A 26868-nucleotide genomic window follows, 5' to 3' on the forward strand; every position below is an offset into this window, starting at 1 on the left:
TCACTATTGCGTATCAATTCCTAATATTTTCCTACTATTTTTATTATTTCTACGTATATATCTAACAAATTTTTACAAATATCTACAAATTTACTATAATTTGAAAAAAAATCTATAAGTTCCACTATTTACTTCATTTGTATAAATATCTACAAATGTTCGGCAAATTTACTATAATTTTTTACATGAAAAATATTGTAACCGTTCGTATTATTTTCTATAAATTTTTACTAATGTTCACAAATTTTCACAAATGTTCGATGCAATTCATCATTTTCTATAAATGTTCACAAATTTGTACAAAAGTTTACAAATTTCGTCGATTTTAACAAATGTTCACAAAGTTCATAAATATCTATAGAAATTCCATCGATTTAAACAAATTTCTAACAATTGCATCAATTTTCTGCAATTTTCTAATAATTAAATAGCTTTGCTGACGTCAGCACGTACTCGTGCTGACGTCAGCCACAGTTCTCACAAATGGCGACGGCGGCAGTAGCGGCGGCGGCGTTCGAGGCGGCGGCGTTGGAGGCGGCGGCGCTGGAGGCGGCGGCGCCCGAGATTCCGGATCCCCCGGACGACGGCACGGATCGAGCGGCGAACGGCGCGGAGGATCGTCGAAGGGCGCGCGGCGGACGGCGCTGAGGAGGGCGGCGCGTTCGAGGCGTCGTACGGCGGCGCGCGCGGATCGTGCGGAGGCCGGCGCGGAGGTGACACTGCGGACGGCCCGGGGCAGCGCAGGAGCCAGAGGCGGTGGGGGCCGGGAGACGCGCGGCGGCGAACGGCGGCGTGCGCGCGCGAGGAGGCACCGGCGGCCGGCGTGGAGATCGGGGGCGCCCGCTTCCGAGGAGGAGAGGGCCCGGCGTCGCGGTGGAGGAGGCAGAGGCGCGACGGGGCGTCGGCGCGGAGACGGAGGCGCGGCGCGGCGGCGGGGCGGAAACGGGGTGGCGACCGGCGGCAGCAGTGGCGGTGAAATCGATCTGGGCGGAGGCGAGAATTGAAGGTGAGGGGAAACGGCCGTGGTTGTGTTATATATATAGGGGTGCCACTTTAGTACCGGACCAAGGCATCGCCCGGTACTAAACTGGCGCCAGCGCAAATTAGTACCGGGCGTAGCCACGGCCCGGTACTAAATGGCCACATTTAGTATGGCCACATTTAGTACCGGTTAAGGGCATCGCCCGGTACTAACCTGCCCCATCTGACGGGAAAATTTTCACGTAGCTCTTTAGTACCGGGCTAAGATTCAGCCCGGTACTAAACAGCTAATTAGATAGCTCTTCTGTTTTCTTTTTGAGTGTTTTACATGTTGTTTATTTATAATAAATTAATTATAAATATAAATATATGCTGTTTTCATCATGCAAAATTATATTTCTGTATTATAGGTCATTATATTCGATATATTTAATGTGTATGCACTTAATTTATCATATTGAGTCTAAATTTTTTTATATCTGTTTTAATTGTGTTTTCTGTGCAAACTATTATATAAATGTATAAAAATTAAAATATAAGTTATTTCATACACCATATATTACATTAATCACTTGGTTACATGAACATGAAAGTATAACATAATGATTACACATCATTGTTTAATGGAACGTTGACAACCTTACTTTTTACGAATGTCCCTTGATCATGATCGAGGCGTAAGTAAGGAACGTCCTCTTTGGACAACAGGATGTTAGGTTCAACATCGACAGAGAACGGAGGACGGTCGTAAAACTGAACAAAGTTTTCTGACTTGTCCGAAATGTCTTCAACTCCAACAATTTTTCTTTTTTCTGGAAGAACTATGTGGTGTTTTGGCTCGTCGTCGGACTTGCCTTGATTTTTCTTAGATTTGCTTGCCATGTCCTTCACATAGAAAACATGCGTCACATCCTTGGCGAGAATGAATGGTTCATCTTTATATCCAATCTTTTTGAAGTCATCTATTGTCATTCCATACCGGTCTATCGTTACACCGCCACCTGCTCGGTTCACCCATTGGCATCGAAACAAAGGAATCTTCAAGGGGCCATAGTCAAGCTCCCATATTTCCTCGATGACACCAAAGTAGTTGTCCTTATTTCCATTATGGCCTATTGCATCAATACGCACACCACTATTTTGGTTCGTGCTCTTTTCATCTTGGGCTCTTGTGTAAAACGTATATCCATTGATCTCGTATCCTTGGTATTGCATGATTGTGGCCGATGGTCCCCTAGCAAGCCATTGTAGTTGTACATCAATCGTGCTGTCACCTATGAGTTTTCTACTCAGCCAAACCGCAAAACTATCTATGTGATGACGTGTAATCCATGCCTCAGACTTCCCTATGTTTTCATATCGGACAATATTGATGTGCTCATCCATATATGGGGCCACGAAGGATGAATTCTGTAGAACGGTGAAATTTGCTTTGCAGATTTCACTTTCAGGGATGTGCATATTAGATTTCTTACCTAGTGTGCCCTTTCCTTCCAATCGCCCATCATAGCATGACATGTGGTATTACTGGGAAATACCACATCGCCTTAGCGGGAACTTTTTTCTTGACGGGCTCCCCGTCGACCTCACCAGGATCATTTTGCCTGATCTTGTACCGTTTTGCATCACAGACAGGACAAGCATCCAATTTTTCATATTCTTCGCCTCAATAGAGAATACAATCGTTAGGACATGCGTGAATTTTCTGTACATCCAATCCAAGAGGGCAAACAACCTTCTTTGCTTCGTATGTTGTAGAGGGCAGTTCATTTCCCTTTGGAAGCATGTTCTTTACGATTCCAAGTAGCTCCTCAAATCCCTTATCGGTTACACCATTAGCTACCTTCCACTGCAGCATTTCAAGTGTGGTACCCAACTTTTTAAGCCCCTGCTTGCAATCTGGATACAATATTTTTTTGTGATCCTCCAACATCTTCTCAAACTTCTTTGACTCCTTTAAAGTTTCACAGTCTCTTTGTGAGTCCACTAGAACCTGACCTAATTCATCAGGTGGTTGGTCTTCTGCTGCATTTTCTCCAGCCTCGTCCATTTCTTCAGCATCGTCCATGGGTTCATCTTCAAAGGCTCCCGCTTCATATAGATGAGCCCAGTCTGCAAAATTATGATCATCATTTTCTTCACCATCTTGCATCACAACTCCAGGTTCACTGTGCTTGGTCCAAAGAGTATAGTTATCCATGAAACCCTTTTCATAAATGTGGGTGTGTAGAGTGCTCCTCTTAGAGTATTCCTTTTTATTTTGGCAAACGCGGCACGGATAACACATAAAACCTTTCGATGACTTGTGGGCCTCCGCCGCATCGAGAAAAGACTTTAGACCATTAATCCACGCCATGGTGCACCGGTCGCCGTACATCCATTGTCGGTTCATCGATCTACAATTTTGAATTAAGTAACAACATTATTTTACTTGTATTCATATCATTTAAATTGGCACATAACATAATGAAATACAAAAGTCATTTTTGTGAATTTAACATTGAAATACAAAATTAATAGAAGTCCAAATTAATAAATACATGTTGCAAAGGCTATGTTTCAGGGTCACTTCCTCTAAAACCATCGAGGATTTCATTATTGGGACCAAGACCGTACTCCTTCATCGCGTCCTCATATATACCGCACCGCATCGTGGATATCGATTCTAGCCCTAAATATCAGAGTTTTCACAGAAGGATCAAGGTTAACGACATATTCATGATCCGAAACATACATTTTTTAAACTTCTCGATGGTTTCCATATGAGCCCCAATAAATACATCATTAGAGTGCCAAAATAATGCAACTAAATGCATAACAAATACCAAACGATGCATTCCACAACACATACATAGATTCCACAACATATACACATTTTATTCCATGACACATACATTCCACAACAATCACCCCCACCGGTGCCACTCCCTCCAGCTGCTGAAGCCATATTTTACTGGAAAACACTATTATTTTTTACAACATTATAAATTCTTACAGTTACAATAAAATCTGAATAAATTAATTAAAATAAATCACATTAATTTGCAAATTGATTGAAAAAACTCTTACAATTACAATGTAAATATGTACATCATTATATCCTCATATTCGAATTGCACAGGCACTTACAATGAAGTCTGAAATGTAATGAAATTAGAGTTGCTATTGAGGTATTAATCATCATTGTGTGTCGTGCTATGTCACAGCTCTCTCTAAGCCCTTATTCTTCGTCGGTCTTGACCTCACCCTATCTACATAATGAAGGGTCTAGAAAGAGCTGTGACAGAGCAGTCACAATGTGACTAATGCCCTAATAGCAACACTACTTCGTTTACATTTCACACTTGCTGGTAAGTGTCTTTGAACTACAATGCAAAATCACATTAATTCTCAATCAAAAAAACCTGAATAAATTAATTGAGAGAAATCTCTAATTAATTGAAATAAATCTCTATAACTCCTAATTATTTTGACACCCTTCAGTTCTAGGAGAACACTCTTTTCAATATCCAGAAACCATCTAGAAGAAAAAAAACTTTATTTCGGGAAATGTATATGTCGGTAACCTCGACCCTGCGGTGACGACAATGCCTTTCGGGGGGACACGGTGCGGTATAAGGATGTCACCAATCAGCCAGTCGCAGCACCAACATTTCCGGTTAATAGGAACACAGCACTTGGCACATGCAGCGTGCTCGTTGATATGCTCTCAGTGCAACAACGGCCACGCTGACTGCGTCAAATGCTGTCTTCGTATCAATCGGAAGTGCTGGTGATGCGACCAGCCGATTCGCGACGTCCATATAGCGCATAGTGTTTCCCCGAAAGGTAGTGTCATCACTATTGGATGGAGATTAACGACGTATACTTGTTTCGAAATAAATATTTTTTTAGCTTATAGATAGTTTCAATGTGAGCCTGAATAAATACATCACTAGAGTGTCAAAATAATCAATTCATAATAAAAAATCTATTATAATTCTTTCATTAGTTCATTATAAAAAAATTAACTATCCACATTATGGTTATATCTACTACAATCACATGTTTTGTCTACACTCATTCTAAAAATTTCTACTATCCACATGCTCATCTGAATCTAAAAATAAAAAATATGCTACGGTCATTTGTAATATATAGAAAATGATTGAAAAATATGTCTATAAATTTTTCATATTCAACCTAGCCAATAAACCTACTCCCACATTCAAGTCATCGGTTCTATATATCTCAAATCATTGCATAAATCAAAGAAATCATACTCATCCTCACTATTTCTAAAAGTCACAAATTTCTCTAACTATAGAGCATAAAATGAAGAATAAAGACTATCAATGAAGAGAGGATGAAGTTGCAAATCTTTGGCGTACTTGGATAACTAGAACACTCACTAAAACTAGAACAAATGGTGGCAACTCTCTAAGGGAAGAACAACCCCGAGCTCGAGCTTCTCTGGTGAAATGGCACTGGCTCAGGCTCGGGGAGGAAGAAGGGTGCCAATTTATAGTGGGCGCATTAGTACCGGCTGGTGGCTCCAGCCGGTACTAACGCGCCACAATTAGTACCGGCTGGGGCCACCAGCCGGTACTAAATTTCCTAGCGGCAGTTTAGTACCGGCTGGTGGTTCCAGCCGGTACTAAACTGTCACTAGCTGTCGGTGGCGGATGTCAGAGCCTGTCGGTGGCGGACTTTAGTACCACCTGGAGCCACCAGCCGGTACTAATAGCCTCCCAGAGCCACTGTTCCTTTGGCCCGGTACTAAATTTGCACGTTAGTACCGGCCAAAGCCGTGACCGGTACTAACGGCCGCGGACGAATGTGCGTTTTTCTAGTAGTGACAAGTGTACTACACAACCTTAACCACATGTATATTACTTGCCTGTTCCTTCAAAACGAATTTTAATTGTTGTCTCAGCCAAAACTAATCACAAATTAGACCAAATCCTTTTTAGGCAGTTTTGAGCCAAAATCCAAGAGACTCTTCTCAAATTGATCACGGGCTAGTGTGACCATCCAACAGTGACCGCGGCGGCTTCGAACCCCTCCTTGCCGCCACCAAAACGTATGGCCCCACTGCTCCCCTTTCTCCCTCGCCGCCTCCTGTCCATGCTGCCACCCTTTGCCACCGCCGGTGCCGCCTTCTCGCTGACATCCTTCCTCCCCATGCCGCCGGACTTCTCAAGAAGCCGCACCACCTTGGACTTCCCCGCGGCGGCCGCAATCTCGGTGGCGGTTCTTCCCTTCGCCGTCGTGGTCTTGGCGTTCGCGCCGTTCTTTAGGAGGAGGTCTGCCACGTCGGCACGGCCGGCCTCGGCCGCGCAGTGCAGCGCCGTGTACCCCTCAGCGTCGGCTGCGTCGACGTCCGCGCCGCGGTCGATGAGGTCGCGCACCGTGTCGGTGCGACCTTTGAAGGCGGCGCGCATGAGCGGCGTCCACCCGTGCGCATCCCGCCCCTCGACGGACGCGCCGCCGTCGGCCGCGCGTCGGACCGACCTCACCTCGCCCTTGCGCGCGGCGGCCAGGATCGCCTCGCCGAGGCCCAGGAAGTCCATGATTCGGCCGCCGTGGCCCTCCTCGGCGGCGACCTCGAAGGCCGTCTTCCCGGCCACGTCGCGCACGGCGGCCGTGCCGGCCACGCCGTGCGACAGGAGGAGACGCGCGACGGCCTCGTCCCCTCGCCTCGCCGCGGCATGCAGCGCAGTGGCCTCGTCTGTACCGCACCTGGCCTCGGCCCTCGCGCCCGCCGCGAGGAGCGCCTTCACGGTGTCCCGCCGTCCCGCCTCCGCCGCCAACCGGAGAGGAGTCTTGCCGTCCCTCCCCGCTGCGTCGATAGATGTAAACGAACACGAGAAGGACGCGGACGAGGACGAGGCGGGGGAAGCACAGGCGGGCTTGGCAAGGAGCAGCTTCAAGACGTCGTTGTGGCCGGCCGCCGCGGCCACGTGGAGCGCGTCGGAGCCGGCGGGATTCGCGCCGTTGGCGAGGAGGAGCTCGGCGATGAGGCACTCGCCAGAGGCGGCGGCCGTCTCGAGGGGCGTCCGGCCGCGGCTCGGCTTGTCGGCGTCCGCGCCGTACTCGAGCAGCACCTGGACGATGTCGGCGCGGCGGAGGCCGACGGCGAGGTCCAGGAGCGTGTGCCCGGACTCGTCGGCGGCGTCCGCGGAGCGCCACTCGGGCTCGCTCCGGTCAAGCACCTCCCTGAGCGCCTCCACCGCGCCGGCGGCGACCAGCCGTGCAGCCACGGACGCGCCAACGAAGGTCGCCCTGATGCTGCTGTCCACGAACACCTGCTTCCTCCTCGCCGAGAACCACTCCGGGTTGACCGAGTCCAGCGCCGTGACGGGCTCCTTCACCGCGGCGCCGGGCGCCACCACGCTGTGCAGCAGGAACGCGTCCTCGCCGCGGCTCCCTCCTCCTGACCCACTGGGCCCCTCCGGCGCCGCGGAGGCCAGGTACACCACCTCCACGGTGACCGCGGCGAGCGGCGCCAGGATCCCCGTGTGCGGGCGCACCGCGAAGCGCCCCCGCACGGCCGGCTGCAGCCTGAACGCCACCGGCATGGTGTGCATCGCGTTCCGCAGCGTGAGCTCCCCCCTCGCCTGCCTTCCGGGCTCCACCCGGATCATCACCTCGCTCGACGGCTCCGGTATCACCAAGCGATCCATGTCCTCCTCTTTTCTTCCTCACTTCTCTCACCAAAGCTGCAGCCTTAATTTGGGTATTCTTCTTCTTGCCGTCCTAGAACACCTACTACTGCACCTCCTACGAGTTCTTGGTTGAGCCAGAGGTGGAAGAAGCAGCCATCAAGAGGAGTGGGAGGAGGGACGGGGTCTTATGTATCAGCAACAGGTACGGCTTTGGCCGGCGCGGCGCGGAGGCGTGCCACATGGTGGGTGTGAAGAACAAGGAGGACTTGTTCTATGTGGTGGCAGCTCTGGGTTTTTTAATGGCGGGTTTGGCGTCTGATGGCGGGGTGGGGTTTATTCCGGAGGGCAATGGAGATCGACCGTGGTGTCGCCTAGCGCGGCGGCAACTTCCTGGCGCCATAGTCCGTCGCTGTCAGCTCGTCATTGTAGGCGAAAAACAAATGAATTAATGACATGAACAAGGCAGAGGTGATTGGATGGAGGATCGTATTATCACTTTCGTTTTGAGTACGGTCAGTACCTGGCAGTAGGAAGCATTTGGACAGCAAGAACAGTTTCCATTCTGTCAGTGGAGATTGAGCTATGGTATATTTCGTTTCTTCAGAATGTTCGGTTTGCACCTGCCAGGCAGCTATTCTACAGCATGCTTAAGTAGACTTGACAAACAGCTGACACTCTGTTTCTCAGTCTGAATGCTTCTTCAAAGCATGCCTCTAGGATATTCTTTTCTCTGAATTTTTTTTGTTGCAAAGTGAGTTCTCAAAATGGGATGACAGAAAAACTTTTTGGGGTGATTTATGTTCCAGGCCATTTGTGCCAGGGACCCTGAATTCATCCTTCATTGACCCTTTCGTGTGAGGGAATGAGCCAAGATGGAAATGGTTGGTTTCAGAAGTTATTTTCTCAGGGGTGTGACTGTGACTAGCCACTCTACAATGCAAGATCTTCACTTTTTATATGCTAGACCACTTCATGTGAAACAAATTAGCTCATTCTACTCGCTCTCTCATGTGTACGGTTAGTAGATATAGATAGATTCAAATACGCCATTGTAATGCATCTAGAACAGCATCTCTGTTTGTTAATTTTCATGGCCACGAACCAACAAAGTAGCATTCGGAGTTTCTGAGCGCCTTTCCTTAATTTATGCAATGACAAGAGACCCATTTAGTTCTATACGTATTTCCTTGGAGATAATTGGTTTACCCGTGGGCCGTACAAGGCCATTACCCCTAACACATTTCGTGGACTACTTGATCTTGTATTCTACATTGAAAGTGACACCAAAATTGACAAAATGTTCTTCATCATTTTCATGAAATCTTCTGTATCGGACACAAGAGTGATTCTAATCAAAACATTGCATTTGTCATATTAATCGCTCTCTGTCAATACAGACAAGCGAATGTGATCGCTTTTGTTTGTGCTTGGCACACACGGATTGTCTAGTATTTAATGGACCTGCAAAGCAATCGCTGGGGTCATTAGCTTTGATTTTCAGTATGGGTGACAGATTTGGTGACGAACAGTCTTTTGCAGCATACAGTCCCACCGTTACATTTACAAGGTGAAGTTTATTGGAGTTATGCCACTTCATGTTTATCCATCTGCTCACCTCTCTAACAATATTCATTGCCAATTAATTTAGTGTTTTACGGTCGGTAGAAAATCATTACCCAGTCTCCAATGGTAACATACTCTCATAAAAGTTACATTGCTTGGCATGCTCGTAGTCATGCTTAAAGAAATGCTTCTTTCTCTATCTGATTAGTATATAGGAGGCAAAGGTCTTGATGAATTGGTCACCCATGTGATTTAACCATTTCTTGATGGTCTGATGACCTGGTAATAAACTTCAGCTGTCACATTTGGTTTCTTCCATAAACCATGAACAGGCGAAGCAATTTATTGATAATTCAGGCATTTCACATGACCATCCTACAACACTAGTGAATACACACGTATATTTATCTTCAAATTTATCAGGCTAACAAATCCGTAAGCTTTGCATATCAAGGAAAGACTTAGCCACAGAACCATTGACGCAAAATAAATTTTTTATAATCCGATGACACTAAGATGTTGCTAATGCCCCCTTACTATGACATCAACAAAAGAAAATTTTAGTATTCTAGTTAAGAACTGTTAGCACATTGCAAACTAAGATATGTTTGAGTTGTGAAGCTGCACGGCATCGATACTGACATTGAGATCACAACTGCCTTGCATTTAAGCACATAGAGTTGCTAATTTGTATTCATCTCTCGCTGTCACAATGCACAATAGATATTGGCATTTTTCAATGCAATTGGAAAAAAGCATCCTGAACTGCACCAGATGAACATTCCTCATATCTGTACTTGCAGAGTATTAACATGTAGTTCAGCTGTTAAACCACCATTTACTATTACATCTTGCCATTCATTGGTCAATTGCAGTTTGTCTCTAGATGTAGGTATAAGGTTGATTGTACATTGTTAGTGACGTTGTGTGTAATGTTTGCTCCTAATCATTGTGCATCCAGCTTGAACTACATCACAGGCTCACAGGTAGATTGTCCAGCTAAGAAGTGTAGCTCAAGTGCATAACGGTCCATGGTAACACCTTTTCACTAACCCTTTCCCCCCTTTACTTTTTAATTGGTGAAAAGTTGTGATCACTTGGCTCTGTACTAACACCTGATGAACTAAACCCTAATCTAATACTATGAGACAGCGGAATGTTTTAAAAATAGAAATGTGGTATGCAAGCGATTTGCAGGAGCACCTCCAAATTATTAAGGGGAGGAGGTGAGAGTCTTCACCAGCTGGGCTCAGACACAGGCAGCCATAGGATCTGAACCCTTACGATTTACTTCAAAGTTTGACTAAATAATAAAAATTCCAGGAGCAATATCTCATCCTGACTAGAGTTCCTTTTTATTCGGTACTATTCCTTTCTTTTTTTATAGAGTTTTCCTGATTTAACCATCGACAGTCATGTCATGCCCAAGCAAATGATGCAGAAATACATCAGCTAGGAGACAGTCCTGTCATATTCATGTCAAAGCAAAATCACACGGTCATATCATTTTCTAGCTGTAGGGCATACATCGGCAAGAAGCAACCATTATTAAGGATCTCAGTTGCAACTGCAAGTAAGAAGCTGATTTGCTGATGCGCGTATGCTTTACATTTGGAGTCCGGAACAGGGTAATAGAACGATCAAAGCTGACCAGGTTTCGTGTGCTCACCTGTCGCGCTGTTGCGCACACCCGGGTTCCGGAACAGAATTGCTGAAAACTTGGGCAAAGAGATAAAGGAAACACGACTTGAGCCATTCGATTTACCTTGTGATTCGTGCTCCGGGAACCCGTCATATTTTGTATCGCCACTGATTGCCGGCGCTTCCAATCCTACCTCTAACCTCTAGAGGAGAGGGATGGAAGGGAAGACGGCGGCTGTACCAACGGCCGCAGGATTGTAGAAGGGATTTGCTGGACAATTGGATCTTGGCTTTTACTCGGAATGACAAGAAAATTACAAAAGATGCTCTTCCTCCCTATGAAAGTTTCCGCATATGACAACACAGACCTTTTTAATCAAATACCATTGCGTTTGTCATAATTGACCACCCTTTACCCAAATAGACAAGTGAACAGTGGCTTCTTGTTTATTGATATCAGCGCGAGGGAGAAGATTTGGAATGGTGAACAATATTTTTAATCTTCTCTCATTGGTGCATTTACAAGGCAATTCACTTTATGGTTATCTGTTCATCTGATCTCTAACCTTTGTTGCCATGTAAGTACAATATTTTCTTGTTACGAGTAGCTGTATTATCTCAGATATCTTATGAAAACATATTAGGATAAAAATTTACATATTAGTCAAGAAATGCTTCTTTCTCTTTCTGCAGAAGAGTAACCATCGTCCGTAGAACAAGGTATTGATGAATTGGCTGCACAGGTTACATGTTCTTAAAACAGCTTGGTGGCTCCACACTTATGCATAGAGCAACAGCCTGCCTAACTGCTTATTTATCCATACTATCTTTCCAAATTGATCATATCAAAAAGAAAAGTCAAACTGTAAAGTCACAAGTACCTAATATAATCTTAATACAAGCCTAAATGACTGAACAGATGCATAAGTCTATGAGAATTATGATATCATCTTACGACACCACTAAGATATACTAATGGCCCTAGTGTGGATATTGAGTTCGCAGTTGAAATGAAGTACTGATCTCCACTGGAGTTTAGTTCTTCTCCAGCACAAACGGGAAACTGTGATCATCAAACTGCCCTGGCATGACAGACACATATTCAGTAGGTTAGCGGCACTGGGTTCTTTTTTCACGGTTCTTTCACAATCACCACCCTGTCATGTTCAGAGTAGGAGCATCCTGATCTGGAGGGAAATTCTGTATATCTGTACTTGCTGAATGCTGACATTACTATGAATTTCAGCAGTTCAGCTGTCAGCCACTGGTTACACCTTGCTTCTGATCAGTTGCAGCTTGCACTGGCCGTACATGGAGTACTAGCCTGAGCACTACAGCTAAGTGTGAAGAAAACAATGCTTCAAAATACAGTTTTATCTACACCGTTGTTCTATCGCTCCTAATCATTGTTTATACGGTCAGTTTAAGCTACATCTTCAAAGCTGTATTCATCGCTTGATCGAAGGCTGACCAAATCTGACTAGCGGAGTCTAATTCGGGGTGTGAGGTGTTAAGTTGCTAACGAACGCGAACTCCTCTGTTTCTTTTCTGAAGATGACAGTCCACCCACCCTCAAGCGTCGATACAGTCACGTCATGTCCAAGCAGATCGTTGAGAAACACATCCGCATGAGACAGTCACGCCATGCCCAAGCAGAATCGACCATACGCTCATTCTTGTTGCTTGCACATGGCTGTAGCGAATGGTGCAACGATGAGCAATCAATCATTGGTGAGGATCTCAGTTCAGTTCAGACCTTCAGGTTTCAGCTGGCAGCTGCACGGATGCTGATGCCGAGGCATGTCTGCCTTACATTTGGAGACAGACACTGGGTGAGGCGTGATCACGCTGACCGGGTTCTGATCGTCCACGCAGCTGTAGCCCAAAGCTTGGAGTCCTGAAATGCACATACCCTCCAAATGTCACCTTTGTTCATTGAGAAGACTCTGTCGATCGACCGAGACAAACAAGGCACCGCTGCATATGCCTATATGAGACTACTGTATCACTGCATGCACAGTAGATTGCATGCTGAATTACTGATTGCAAATGCTACTCATGTGGAATTCGTGCTCTCACACTTTCAAAAGTTTGGCCATTCCTCGCAAAAAAAAAAGTTTGGCCATTGATATACTAACTCGAGATTTTAAAAAGTAGTATACAGAGGTGTATCTCGAATCTCGAAACAAATACGTACGAATAAGTACTATTATTGTTAGTTTGTCATCACCCTAAGCTCAGAAAATTTTAGTTCTTGATAGTACCTATCTTGTTCCATAGACCATAAACATGGGTGTATAGCTCAATAATATTTATTTGGCCATAAAATTATATGGCAAATCGTGACGGGCCGAATGTGTTTCCGAGGATAATGGGCCGAAAGCTGCTGCAAGTGTTATAATGGAGCTGCAAACAAGGCAACGACCATAAACAGTGAGTGCTTCTCTAACCATTTTTGAACCTAAGCCAACTAGGAGGCTAATTTTGCCTTTGATCGCCCAAGAAGGAAAAAACACTCGGGCCTGAATCACACTTCGTACCAAGTGATGTGGCTTTGGCCCATCGTGAACTTTGCACGGGAACATAAGCGGCCCTCGCGGGGAATTGGGGGTTGGTCTTCGGGTGTGAGTGTGACAAGCCCACCCTGAGCCAAAGTTTCCCGTGTAATTTTCTTTCCCGAAATTTCTATCAAATTTGATTACTAAAAAAACATAGTTGTTCTTCTGCAAAAAGAAAGAAAAGAAGCGAAAGTAAGTTAAGGATGTTTATTTCACAAAAAAGGTTAATCAATGTTCCATTTTGTTATTAGTTTCAGTTCATTTTATTTATGGGCCTAAGGTCCAAACTTAAATATATCAGTTGACACGCGCCACCCCAATTTGTACTACTAAACTAAAAATTCGCTTGGCCGATCTTCTAGTGAGATCTTTGTATGTTTGACAAGAAAGAGAAACTCTGTAATTCTGAACTCAACCGAGCTATCCAATGTGCAGCAGCTAGCTAGATCTGGGGAGTGGAGTCACATGCATGGGCAAGCATGGCACATCAACCCAAAAAAAATAAAAAAGTGGATCCCCTCGAGCCTGCTTCCCCAACCTGAACCCGTTGAGAGCAAGAACATAAACAATGCAGCAAAGAAATACTAGTATGTAGTATGCATGATGCCCGTGAATACATGTCAAAGACACAATCTAGCAGACCAATTTCTGCATTAACATTTTATTATTACAAGCTAGCACCGTGGAGCCATCATTAGGAGTACATTGATCAACATGAAAGGTTTTTTTTTTCATTTCTCCCTTGATTAGCACACACACGTATGGCACTCGTGAAACATATTACATCACACAGCTTCCGGTAGATAGTCCTCTCCAAGCACCTTTTTCACCTGTATGCACGCGAAAAAGATCACAAAAAGGAAATTATAAAGGCAAACAATTTTTTTAATTATTCATTAGCAAGGATCTGACCGCGGGTAATTAATGGATATTTACCGGCAAGCACGGCGCGCCGCGAGGCGATCAGTCGCTGTCGCTGCTGCTGCTGCGGCCGTCGTGGTGGCCCTCGCCGTGCTTCTTCTCCTTCTTCTTCTTCTTGTCCTTCTTCTCCTTGTGGTCCTTGTCGTCCTTGTGCTCGCCGGACTTGTCGCCGTGCTCGCCGGTGATCTTGTCCTTGATCTTCTCGACGATGCCCTCCTTGTGCTCGCCGTCCTTCTTGTGGTGCTCCTCGGCCTTCTTGTGCGCCTCCGCCTTCTTGTGCTCCTCCTCCTTCTTGTGGTCGCCCCCCATGTGGAGGGTCTCCTCGATCTTGTGGATGATGCCCGACATGGTGATGCTCTCGCTCTGGCTGCCTGCCTCCTCCTTTGCTCAAGGGGGAAATGGGATTGGAATGCGATGCGCTGGTGATCTGCCCTGCCCCTTCGGCGCCGGTATTTATGGAGCGCCGAGGTGGTCCGTGACTTGCGGTGGGGTGTGTGAAGAAACGGAAGGCCAATCGGATAAGAAGGACGTGATGGTACTAAAAAAAGAAGAAAAGTAATTATTGGAGGTAGCAATTGCTTTGTCTACCAACTATTGGTACCAACCGTTTCGTCGCATATTTTGCATAATCATCCTTGCTGGATATTTTGCTTTGTCTAAAAAAGAGAACTAATAGTAAAAAAATACATGATCAAATATCATGAAGCTCGAATGGATTGATTTGGGAATCCTACTAACACAAGAAATAGCTATTCATTCATTTGTTAGATTCGAGTGTTTAGCGGCAGTCGTTTGATTCGGGCCGACCCACCCATTTCACGCGCACACGACATTACCCAAATTTAACACGTCAAGTTGAAATGACTCAACGGTGTTTCATTTGCTACTAACCACGTCGCGCTGGTGAGCAACGCTTCTTTCCACCACGCTTCTTCACAGATGCAATTGTTTGTCTTTCGAGAGCTTTGTTAGTTTGTGGCGCCACAAGGAGGAGAGGGGAGGTTTGGCTTTGTGCTTTTTGTGCACATCGGTAGCTGCAGCATGCATATCAACCCTGTATGACATTGGGCAGAGTTGGTGAGCTGGCAAGGCTTCTTAACCCAAAAAAAAAAGAGCGGTCATGGGGGGATGCGTAGTGTTTTCCTCCCTGTATCCGGGTCATGTTATTAGCCCATCAACGTGTGAGGTAGTAACCGGTCAGGTCGGCGTGCGACAACGACAAGTGGGACGTGGTTGCACTTGCACCGCCCAGCCAACCGCCCGGCGATGCGCGCCGCGTGGTCTCCGACGGCGTTGTCGGCAGCAGCGGCAGACGGGCGCACGACGACGACGCGGCTGGGGAAGCGAAGCCGCCCGGCGTTGGAGCCTGGCGCCGCGGCGTCGTCCCGCAGAGCCGTGCCGGCCAGTGGTCGGCTGCCACGTGCCCGCGGGTCACGTTATCTGACTGCGCGTACGTACTGGCCGGTGCCGCCGTGCCCGTGGCGCCGTCCAATGCCTCTCCGGCTCTCCGTACCTCCACGCATTTCCCTCTTCGGTCGAGCACTCGAGCATGAGCTCATCCATGAGACCATGATCCATCTGTGAGCCGTGACTCCATCTGTGTTCTTCAAGGAAGGATGCAGGAGGTGGAGGTCGCGACACGACGTGGGGCGTGCGGCCGTGGAGGCGCAAGAACCACGGAAGCCCCGCAACTTTTACGGAAGCCAGCGCAAGAGGCACACGATCACAGCAAACACTTCCGAATGCAGTAGCTCTGCTGCGAGCCTGCGAATTTGCTATGAAATTCGTGGATGAATCCACGCATGTTCAAGTTCAAGGCACACAAATCCGCCCTGGGACTGGACGATTGTTCTCCGTCGACCCAAAAATACAACGCGAAAAATCATGGTCTCAGGACATGGTTCCCACTAAGGGGCACGAATGCTCGATACCGGTTGCACTCGGACCCCCACCATCTCCGCACCTTTTTTTTTTGGCAAATGGAGAACGGAATCCGATGCGGCAAGTCGACATGTAGCATGGAACTGACCCGTAACGGTATCCATCCATCACGCTTGTATAAATTTTGCGAAATCTATCTGCTCAAAAGGACGCGTTACCGTAATATTGTCACCGTTGATAAGGCACGACGTTTGGCTATTTATCTTGTTATAAAAAACCTGATACTATACTCTTGTACATATAAACTTGGTCAAGACAGTCAGGAATTCTGAACCTCTGACCAAGAAGTGGAAAGCAAACACCTGATGCTCCCTGCAATTCAATGGCATATAAACAGAGGGACATGTACATCAAACCACCCTGCCAGCAAATGATAATCCATAGCAAGATATCATGATTCCAAAAGATCTAGATGTATCGTGATAATAGAATAGGGTCATCGACTGGCGGTAAGAGTTAGTCGAAAACTACACAGCTCCTAGCTAAAGTCAGAGCACAAGCTCACTGGTCAGGAAAAAAATACCCGGGATAAAAGACATGAGAAGCAAGGATCATGCCAAAAGTCTAGTGCCATCGCAGATGCTTTGCGGATATTAACAACTACGTTAATAGAGAGCTAATCTGTCACATCAATGATAACCTGTTACAGCAGACCTACTTTCCTTCACCAGAGCAGCCAAGTCACTTGCCCCTTAACTTTTCAAGGTCAGGGAGATCTGCAAACAGATAAAGCTGTTAAAAGAGCATGAAGCACAAATGGTTGCTAGTTTGTTTACTGGGCAGGTATTATAGCCAGTGTGTAATTCACAAAAATAATGTTTGAATATCTTCTAACTATGAAGTGCATGCGGACAACAACAACAACATAGCCTTTTTTTCCCAAGCAAGTTGGGGGTAGGCCGGAGATGAAACCCGAAAGAAATAAGTTCAAGGTTCAGGCATATTGATAGCTAGTCTCCAAACGCTCCTATCCAAAGCTATCTCTTTACAGATATTCCAATCCTTAAGGTTTCTTTTAACCGACTCATCCCACGTCAGTTTAGGTCTACCTCTACCCCTCTTTACATTATCGACCCGCTCAAGAACCCCATTATGCACCAGCGCCTCAGGAGGCCTTCGTTGGATATGTCCAAACCATCTCAGCCGATGCTGGGTAAGTTTCTCCTCAATTGGTGCCACCCCGACCCTATCCCGAATAACTTCGTTCCGGACTCTATCCCTCCTTGTGTGCCCGCAAAACCACCGCAACATCCGCATCTCTGCTACACTCGGTTGCTGGACATGTCGCCTTTTTGTAGGCCAACATTCAGCACCGTATAACATCGCCGGACGAATTGCTATCCTATAAAATTTGACTTTTAGCTTTTGTGGCACCCTCTTGTCACAAAGGATGCCAGAAGCTTGCCGCCATTTCAACCAGTCGGCTAAAATTCTATGCCTAACATCCTCATCAATGTCGCCATCTTTTTGTAGCACCGATCCTAAATACCGAAAAGTATCCTTCTGGGCCACTACTTGCCCATCTAGACTAACGTCTCCCCCTCATGCCTAGTCGCGCTGAAATCGCACATCATGTACTCGGTCTTGGTCCTACTAAGTCTGAACCCTTTCGACTCTAATGTGCGTCTCCACAGCTCTAACTTCCTATTAACCCCTGCCCTACTCTCGTCAACTAGCACCACATCATCAGCAAAGAACATACACCAAGGGATCTAACCTTGTATATCCCTTGTGACCTCATCCATCACTAAAGCAAATAAATAAGGGCTCAATGCTGATCCCTGGTGTAGGCCTATGTTAATAGGAAAATCAATGGTGTTGTCATCACATGTCCGGACAAACGTCGTCGCATCCTTGTACATATCCTTAATGAGGGTAATGTACTTAGTTGGGACTTTGTGCTTCTCCAAGGGCCACCACATGACATTTCTCGGTACTTTGTCATATGCCTTCTCAAGGTCAATGAAGACCATGTGCAAGTCCTTCTTCTGCTCTCTATATCTCTCCATCAATTGTCGTATTAAGAAAATCGCCTCCCTGGTTGACCTTCCAGGCATGAACCCAAATTGATTTTGGGTCACACCTGTCACTCTTCTTAGGCGATGCTCGATAACCCTCTCCCAAAGCTTCATCGTATGGCTCATCAGCTTAATCCCACGGTAGTTAGTACAACTTTGAACATCGCCCTTGTTTTTGAAGATAGGTACTAATATACTTCTCATCCATTCTTCCGGCATCTTGTTTGACCGAAAAATGAGATTAAAAAACTTAGTTAACCATACTATTGCTCTATCTCCTAGGCATCTCCACACCTCAATGGGGATACCATCAGGGCCCATCGCTTTACCTCCCTTCATCCTCTTCAAAGCCTCTCCGATCTCTACCTCCTGAATTCTCCTCACAAAACGTCTGTTGGTATCGTCAAAAGAGTCATCTAACTCAAGGGTAGGGCCCTCACTCTCCCCATTAAACAACTTGTCAAATTACTCTCTCCATCTATCCATGATCTCCTCATCCTTCACTAGCAGTCGATCTGTCACATCCTTAATGTATTTGATTTGGTTGATGTCCCTTGTCTTCCGCTCGCGGATCCTAGCCATCCTATAAATGTCATTCTCCCCTTCTTTCGTGCCTAGCCGCTGATACAGGTCATCATACGCCTTACCCTTTGCTGCACTCACAGCTCGCTTTGCAACCCTCTTCGCTAATTTATAGCCCTCGATGTTGGCTGCACTCTTGTCAAGGTGGAGGCGCTTGAAACACTCCTTCTCCTTAATAGCTCTTTGCACCTCGTCGTTCCACCACCAGGTGTCTTTCTCCTCCTGTTTGCCTCCCCTACTCACGCCAAACACCTCTGAGACCACCTTCCGAACACATGTTCCATGCGGACAATGAACAAAAATATTGCCGGGTCACCATGCATAAGATGAAAGATAATGGAATGAATAAGAAGAAAACTGGTAACTCTGAAAAAGATGAAAGATAATGGAATGCATAAGAAGAAAACTGGTAACTCTGAAAAAGGTCTGTACCCAAACAAAATTCAAGTGAGCTTATGTTTGTCATGAGCGAAACGTGCAGTTACACCTAGAGCATAGTGGGTAGGTTCCATTAAGGAAAGACTTCACATTAATAACCCTCTGATACTCTATCAAGAAGTGAGGGAGAGCGAGAGAGGAAATTTAGCACTAGAAGGGCACTCACAAAGCATCCCGTCATCTTCATCACTTTCATCTCCTTCATTGGCCTACAACAATATGAAGATGTCTATGACTGTAGGCTTAGAAGAGGTACATTAAAAACAAAAAAAAACTTGACTATATTTCATACCCCATCAAAGTCATCATCCGAATCCCCCGAGGCTTCTGCAAGAAATTGCTTGTCAGGTATGAATGCATATAATGCAACATTTGTGAAGAAAACTAAAGCTGCATTATACAAGGTGTGCGACTCTAGCTACTGAAACAAAGGCATAATAACGGAAGGCTCCATATCCATGATAAGATAGCAGTTATGTAGCCAATGTATTTGACATTGAAACAACTACTACTTCAGATGAAAATTACAGGTAACGCTTAATTAGTCTGTCAAAAAACGCTCGTTTATTGTCATGCAATACATCAATGCTTAACGAAACTAAGAATATGGATTTGTTACTTGAAGCTTGGACACAACTATAGCATTAATGTGATGAAACATGAATCTGGCTGAAGTTTAATGAAACCAACATTGATACTAGAAATATATATAAAAAAGAACCTTAAAGAAGAAGGTCTGAATTTGTGACCCAAAATAAACTATTGTAGCTTGTTAATAAGTAGTTTAAAAATCAAGGATCTCACATCCACTCCCACAGCAAATTTTCCATAGAGAGAATACATATTTCATCAATGTGAACTACTTAATTGCAACATGGCTTTCTTTTTATAACACTCTAATAATGAATTCAGACTGCCTCCAGGAAAAAAAAAGTATGTATCTGTGCGTGTAGAGACACATACCAGACTCTTCATCCTCATCACACCATTTGTTCCAGTCAACTTTGATGTATGGATGCTTTTCCTCTGACTTCAGCAAGCGCTTCCACCAACCTTTCTTTTCCTTCTGGATTGAACAGATTATGTTTCGCAAGCCCATCTTTGTCTTTGTTTTACTTCCCTATAGACCAAGCAGATTTATGGTTAGCCATTAACAATTCACATGAGATATTGACGATGTCTTTCACCAATACTGTCTTGCAACTCATTTGTTGACATGGAGCCTATTATGAAATCCAGAATAGCAACCAACAAGTACCTACCTCTGGCAGTATGGAATCAAAGAGCTCCAAAGTGAAGCTAAAAGGTTCCCCATGGGCAACAGCTGAGAAAGTAACGAGGCCCTTAGGTTCAGTCTTCAGCTCAACATCTTTTGCATCTGGCAATGAGATAGTCAAGTAAATCTTCTCGGAGCGCTGAGCCCACAAAACCTCAGGTTGGCGGCTGCATGCCAAAGAATAGACACCATGTCATACCAGGAAAGTACACTTCGAAAATGACATTAAAATTATGCTTATTCTAAAACTTCAATAGATTACAAGATTACAAGTATCACAGGTAACAAAAGAAATTGATAGAGGAAGGGACAGAGCGATTTTGGAGACAGACAATTAGAGTCTAGTGCCAAAAAAAAAAGTTCACTAGAAACAAGAACACTGACATACATGATTCATCACAAAACAGATATGCAATGAACACTGCTTTCGACCTTTGTTCCACTCGTGCCATTTTAGGTGACAATAAATAATTACGTGTTACCAGCCAAATGCAAAATACAACTACTAGACAAATGCAAGTCAATTTAATTAACCGTAACCAAATGCATGTCCTGACAAACATGCCATGTGCAGACTGCAGAGCATTCTGCAGATGTCCGCGTGTTGCAGGATAAACTTGTGAACCCATTTCAATGTAACAGTAACTGCAAGAGCACTATTATATAAATGAAAAGTAAACAAAAGCATTCTAGAGCATCTACCAAACAAGCGCCCCCTTTATGCTGTTCTAAGATCAAGCAAACAACACATCCATTGCATAAGAAATTCCAATGGGATCCAATACCAGAGTCTGTGTTTGACAACAAATTACTGACGCCCTTAGTGCAAACACTCCCAGATACTGCAATCGATTACACAGCCAAAAGAAATTCTATTTCACCAACCCAAAGAATTCTTCTGATCCAACCAATCAAGCGTCCGATCAACCAACAGGTACACCGTACACAACCAACCCCACGGAGGTGACGCCTTATCAATCCCAATGCCAGGAGCCCAAGAACCGGAGCACCCCACCTCTCCAGTACTACTAGTACTAATGCGAACTCAGATCGCACCCAACCATTCCCCAACTCCTAATGAAAGAACAAACGCGACGGCTACTCCGTTCCAAAAAAAAACCCTCGCCCATCCACTGGGCACGAAGCCACGACAACACCAGGGGCGAACAAACAGGAGAGGAGAAGGCAGGGAGGGAGGGGGATGGAGTGACACCTCATGGCGGCGGCGGCGGCGCGGAGTAGGGTTCGCGCTTCGCGGATTGGTGTTGTGGAAAGCGAGGGTGCACGGCAGGGGGGAGGGGAGGAGAGGACGATGAAGCGCAGTGCGCCGCGGGTGCTGTTTTGTTTGCGCTTCGCCTGCTGTCGCAGCTTTATTTTCGGAGCGAAATTCCCGAAATGCCCCTACCCTTCGAGAGAATTCTTATTTTTGCACCCGCCTCTGCCATTTCTTCGTAGCATCGAGGCCTTGTTCCTTCAAAATTCTAAAATTTTACAAAAATTTTCGTCACATCGAATGTTTTAACGCATGTATGAAGTATTAAATGTAATTAAACAAAATAATTAATTACATAGTTTGTCCATAATTTGTGAGATGAATCTTTTGAGCCTAGTTAACACATAATAGAAAAATAATTACTAAATACAAACAAAAGTGATACCGTGCTTTATACCAAAAAAATCGCATCTAAGGGCAGTCCCAACCCAGACTCTACCATGGAGTCTAAGCCTCGTATTTATTGTGTTTTGCTGATGTGACAGTATATTTATGGAAGAGAGATGGAGAGAAATCAAGACTCCAAGTTTTATTTAGACTCCAAGTCTTCACACAAATCAAGAATGAATGTGAGAGAGACAAGTGGGTTATATAAACTAAAGTAACACATTTTGCATTGGGAAGTATAATTTTTTGTGATAGAATCTTTAATGTTTAGACTCTATGAGTGGAGTCTGCATTGGGATTACCCTAAACAAGGCCCAAGGCCCCGTTTGAACCACTCCTATCACACCTATGATAAAAAAGAATCTTTTCATGCATGGTGTACTAAACGAATTTTAATTGCAAATTTTTTCACAGATGGGTGTAACTTTTCGCGACGAATCTAATGACGGTAATTAATTGATGATTGGCTATAGTAATACTACAGTAACTAACCTCTAATCGTGCGGTCAAAGGCCTTATTAGATTCGTCTCGCGAAGTAGAGTGAGATTGTGGAGTTAGTTTTATAAATTATCTTTATTTAGTAACCCTAATTATTGGTCAAAGTTTGCGATACTTTCTATTGCAAACAAACCAAACAGGGCCCAATATACGTCTTACGTAGGAAGATAGCGGTTTCAATTTGCCTATAAAGGTACTAGGAAATACGCCTTCGAACAATGAAAACGGTGAGCACGGGCGGTCGTGCCTTAGCGGCGCAGCGCCGTTAATTTCCCATCGCGACAGCAATCAAGCAGTCTCCAATAGTAGCGTGCCACCTGTCACATTCCACGTCACAGGTCCACCGCGGCCCCACCTCCCGGTCTCTACTTCCCATCCCTTCAAATTTGATTCAATTCAAAAATAACAAAACTAGAGCCCTGTTTGGTTTGTGCTACACTAAAGTTTAGCACAATTAACTACTAATTACGGTGTCAAATAAAATCAATTTACAAAACTAATTCTAGAATCTCTACGTTAGGAATCCTAAAGAATTTAATGAGATATTTGACCACATGAATAGAAAATAGTTACTGTAGCATCACTGTAGTCAATCATCAATTAATTATCATCATTAAATTCGTCACGAAAAATTATATCTATATCTAGAAAAATTTTATAAATAGACTTTATTTAATATTGTATGCATGCAAGATTTTGTTTTCGACAAGCGCGTTCGAATGGGGACAGTGCGGTCCAAACAAGGCCCAGAGAGGGGGCAAACGAGAGGAAAAAAAAAAGAAGGAAGAAACCCCCTCGCCTCACCTTCCTCGATCTCGAGTCTCGACGACACCGGCCGACGCGGCGATGGAATACTCCGGCGGCGGCGGTGGCGGCGCGACGCTGTCGGATATGTACCAGAGCGCGCGGCGGCTGCTGCTCTCGGCGCGCGACGGCGTGGCCCGCGTCGAGCGCCTCTCCTCGGCGCCCACCTCGTCCTCCTACTCCTCGGCGCCTCTCGTCGGTGGAGGCGCCCCGGGGGACCCTGCGGTCGCCGAGGAGGTGCGGCGGGAGGTGGCACAGATCCAGGGGCTCTGCGCGCAGATGGATCGGCTCTGGCGGTCCATCCCCGGCAAGGGCCAGCGGGACCTCTGGAAGAGGTGAGGATCTTCTCTGGATCCCTGATTCCTCTTAGCTGCTCAGTTATAATTTCTTGTGCCGATTGTGGATTGGTGTTGAGGTCATAGAGATCTCGCTGCGCTTGGGTTCTAGGTGTGCCGCAGATCACAGCTTCATCTTTCGAAACCTTGTCATAGTATTTGCTTGTTCAGTTGCTAGGACGTGAAGTTTTGTGTAAAGAGCGAGGAGTTGAACTTAATTTAATTTACAATGGCCTTAGGCATTTGTGTGGATTGTGGACGCAATACGGAATGTTTTGCTTGTACCTGTACACTGCTACTAGGTTGGCCTTAGGCGTTCAGATCTTTAGTTATGCATTGGGAAGTAATGAAAGAATTAACATGTTGAAACTGTTGTTAGTGTGTCTACTTCAGTGCTTTTCTTGACGAAAACCCAGATAGATAGGTTTTTATATTAAGATAATTCTGAAATTTTGTCTTGCATTGTATAACGTTTAACAGGGGCTGGATAAATGAACTAAGTATTGATGGGATACTGATACTCTCATTGGACCTCCCAGAACATATTTTCAATTTCCTGTGAGCCAGAGATTTTAATTGAATGGGCTTAATGAATAATGGGTGCCTCCCCAGAACATGCTTTTCTTTTATCACGAGCCAAGAATTTTAACTGGACTTTTCTTTCTAAGTACTGGGACAAAACAAAGTAATAAGTAGTGATTTTACACTATCATATTCATTAGTTTATTGTCAATTGTGAACTTGCTGCTGTAACTTAAGCTGATTTGGATGCAACCCATCAACTTGATCTGTTCTTAGTGCTATTAGACATGTAATTTAATGTTAATTTCAAAGGTTAATCAGCAAAAAGATATAGTGCTGCATCCTAATTTCATGGTTCATGTTAGGAAACTTTTTTTTACAAGAATTCTGATAAGCTATCATACAAGCAGATATGTATGATTTCATTTCCTACCCATTTCTAATAAGACGATGTGCTGCTTGACCTTTGAATTGTATTCCAATTACCATATCATGTAGTACTTTGCATGGATTTGGTGTTTGAAGTTTAAACTTTTCCACATTGGATCACAGGAAACTGTTCTTCCTTGTGTGCACTTCTTTAAGCCTTAATTTTTCCATTTGGGATTGCGATTTCTGCTTCCATTTAAAAAGATTAAGTTTCTAATACTCTTTCATTTAGTTCAAGAGTTTGCAATGGCAGAAAGGGAAAATCTAGTAGAAACAACTTGAAGAATATATGAAACTAATATGCTGAGGTCTGTGGAACTGTGGTGTGTGGCAGTGCTGCATGTGCTGTCCAAATTGTTCATGCCACTGCCCCTGAATTTCACAGAAATTGTGTTATCATTGGAACGGGAGTCTGTGTCCCACTGATATTCTAAGTTTGGAAGCTTGATTTCTTCAGGGAGGTTTTACATTTTCTGGTTGTGACGGAGAAACGCTGTAGGATATGCATTAGGCTGTGAAGTCCACTTCTCCCTGCTGCATGTATAAAGTTTAGTTCGTATAGTTGGTCGGACTAGGAATTCTGTAGATGTAGTTTTCCAAGTTCATAACACATTATTTTGTGTTGCCTTGGCAGAAAAGTAGAGCAGCTGTCTGAAGAGGTTGATTCACTGAAGGAGACCCTTGACAGGCATACTTTGCGTCAACAAAAGCGGATTCTGGAAGCAAAAGAAAGGGCAGAGCTGTTCGAGAGAGCTGTAAGAAATTCTTCAGCAAAGCTAGAATCATTTTATTTTCTGTATGATGATTTCAATTGATTAAAGAGTTGAAAATTCCTGTTGCAGAATGGTGAGTCCTCACATGTCCTTCGAATATTTGATGACGAAGCCCAGGCAATGCAGTCAGCTCGCAGCTCCTCACGTATGCTTGAAGAAGCTTACGATACAGGTGTCGCTATCCTTCACAAATATGCAGACCAAAGGGACCGACTTAAGGTAAAAAAAAAGTATCTTTGAAGAACAAAAGATTTCTGAGGCCACAATCAATCTACATTGCTTTTGATGCTCTAAGTTCTGCCTGCTAATATCCATTTTCACTGGACTGCAGAGTGCTCAAAGGAAAGCTTTGGATGTCCTGAACACTGTTGGTCTATCAAACTCTGTTTTGAAGCTTATCGAGAGGCGGCACCGCGTGGACAAATGGATCGCATATGCTGGCATGATCATAACCATAGTTGTGATGATTGCTTTTTGGCGGTTGACGCATTAGTGCTGCACTCTTTTATCTTTGGAGATATGGTATGTGCATATCAGGGAAATATGCCAGATACACAGATGGTGAGAGTTTTAGCTTGCTCTTGTTGGTCCTATGTATGCACCATTTTGGCCTGTTGATGGCCTCACAAGTGTAAAAGCAGATCCTTCACAGCATCGTTACCGGTCAACGCAAGCATCGGATGTGGCTTAAGTATTCAAATTCCTTCCTTGTATGCACACCACTGTGTAGCCATTGCTAAGACTTTCATGTAAGTGCCCGTGTTTGTGGCTAACGCAAAAGTACAGTGCCACTGTCTATTTCTGTACAAAACATTATTGTATTCATAGCATACGAGGTGGAACGAGGATTCATTCGTAGAGGTCAATCCGAAGTACGCACTGTATGAACTAGGAACTGAATAGAATAATCCTATTAAACCTTTAAGAAGAAAAACATAGAATAATCCGATGACGTTTTGGGCATCGACATTATTTTGAATATACAATTGTGACTAGTACCAAGTTTCATTATTAATATTAATATCAAACTAGAAAAAATACACTGCAATAAAACTTCTCTTCGAGGCAAATATACTCATAAGATTTTCCAAGAATTCAAACTCTGCAGCTGCAGCCGATAGAAAAAATCTCAATTGGTATGCTTAGTTGTACTGAACATCCGAAACTTAACTTTCTGCAAGAGGAATATCAGATAGCTAGATCAAAGACCCAAGGGCAAGGGATCAGAATCAGATGGACTAGATTGGATGAGGAAAGTAGTTAAACCGTGTCTCGACTCT

General features: G+C 44.7%; 4 protein-coding genes across 7 annotated transcripts; 1 reads left to right on the forward strand and 3 right to left on the reverse strand.

The window, feature by feature from the left end:
* Nucleotides 1-5818: 5818 nt before the first annotated feature.
* LOC120650203 (protein VAPYRIN-like) lies at nucleotides 5819-8051 on the reverse strand. The gene has a single exon (XM_039927232.1). The coding sequence runs from the start codon at nucleotides 7644-7646 to the stop codon at nucleotides 5982-5984; it is 1665 nt and encodes a 554-aa protein (XP_039783166.1). The 5' UTR covers nucleotides 7647-8051; the 3' UTR covers nucleotides 5819-5981.
* A 5953-nt stretch (nucleotides 8052-14004) lies between these two features.
* On the reverse strand, nucleotides 14005-14760 carry LOC120650204 (dehydrin HIRD11-like). Of its 2 annotated transcripts, none has more exons than XR_005665533.1 (2): nucleotides 14303-14760; nucleotides 14005-14220 (listed from the first exon to the last, which is right to left on the reverse strand). XR_005665533.1 is itself a non-coding variant. In XM_039927233.1 (2 exons), exon 1 carries the CDS (start codon nucleotides 14657-14659, stop codon nucleotides 14354-14356), a length of 306 nt encoding a protein of 101 aa, XP_039783167.1. In that variant the 5' UTR covers nucleotides 14660-14751; the 3' UTR covers nucleotides 14005-14220; nucleotides 14327-14353. The 2 variants fall into 2 exon arrangements, 1 of the variants encoding a protein (XP_039783167.1); XM_039927233.1 differs by having other exon boundaries at nucleotides 14327-14751.
* A 1838-nt stretch (nucleotides 14761-16598) lies between these two features.
* Nucleotides 16599-21910, reverse strand: LOC120650205 (co-chaperone protein p23-2-like). Of its 3 annotated transcripts, XM_039927235.1 has the most exons (7): nucleotides 21780-21910; nucleotides 20553-20733; nucleotides 20254-20410; nucleotides 19583-19617; nucleotides 19457-19499; nucleotides 16921-16968; nucleotides 16599-16880 (listed from the first exon to the last, which is right to left on the reverse strand). In XM_039927235.1, exons 1-6 carry the CDS (start codon nucleotides 21782-21784, stop codon nucleotides 16934-16936), a joined length of 456 nt encoding a protein of 151 aa, XP_039783169.1. In that variant the 5' UTR covers nucleotides 21785-21910; the 3' UTR covers nucleotides 16599-16880; nucleotides 16921-16933. The 3 variants fall into 3 exon arrangements, with proteins under 3 accessions (XP_039783169.1, XP_039783170.1, XP_039783168.1); XM_039927236.1 differs by having other exon boundaries at nucleotides 16599-16968; nucleotides 19583-19614; XM_039927234.1 differs by having other exon boundaries at nucleotides 16599-16968.
* A 1553-nt stretch (nucleotides 21911-23463) lies between these two features.
* Nucleotides 23464-26454, forward strand: LOC120650207 (membrin-11-like). The gene is made up of 4 exons (XM_039927237.1): nucleotides 23464-23864; nucleotides 25450-25570; nucleotides 25658-25807; nucleotides 25920-26454. The coding sequence occupies exons 1-4, from the start codon at nucleotides 23572-23574 to the stop codon at nucleotides 26079-26081; spliced, it is 726 nt and encodes a 241-aa protein (XP_039783171.1). The 5' UTR covers nucleotides 23464-23571; the 3' UTR covers nucleotides 26082-26454.
* Nucleotides 26455-26868: the final 414 nt, after the last annotated feature.

Source organism: Panicum virgatum, chromosome 9K, assembly GCF_016808335.1.
Source record: "Panicum virgatum strain AP13 chromosome 9K, P.virgatum_v5, whole genome shotgun sequence".
NCBI lineage: Eukaryota > Viridiplantae > Streptophyta > Magnoliopsida > Poales > Poaceae > Panicum > Panicum virgatum.

Bases quoted from the DNA above. Each gene is read 5' to 3' on its own strand.
- LOC120650203 (XM_039927232.1), bottom strand. From the start codon at position 7,646: ATGGATCGCTTGGTGATACCGGAGCCGTCGAGCGAGGTGATGATCCGG.
- LOC120650205 (XM_039927235.1), bottom strand. The intron at 20,411-20,552 runs GTAGGTACTTGT...CTTGGTCTATAG, and splicing joins TTGATTCCATACTGCCAGAG to GGAAGTAAAACAAAGACAAA. The intron at 16,969-19,456 runs GTGAGTGCCCTT...ATCTGTTTGCAG, and splicing joins TGAAGATGACGGGATGCTTT to ATCTCCCTGACCTTGAAAAG.
- LOC120650207 (XM_039927237.1), top strand. From the start codon at position 23,572: ATGGAATACTCCGGCGGCGGCGGTGGCGGCGCGACGCTGTCGGATATG. The intron at 23,865-25,449 runs GTGAGGATCTTC...TTGCCTTGGCAG, and splicing joins CAGCGGGACCTCTGGAAGAG to AAAAGTAGAGCAGCTGTCTG. The intron at 25,571-25,657 runs GTAAGAAATTCT...TTCCTGTTGCAG, and splicing joins CAGAGCTGTTCGAGAGAGCT to AATGGTGAGTCCTCACATGT.
- LOC120650204 (XM_039927233.1), bottom strand. From the start codon at position 14,659: ATGTCGGGCATCATCCACAAGATCGAGGAGACCCTCCACATGGGGGGC.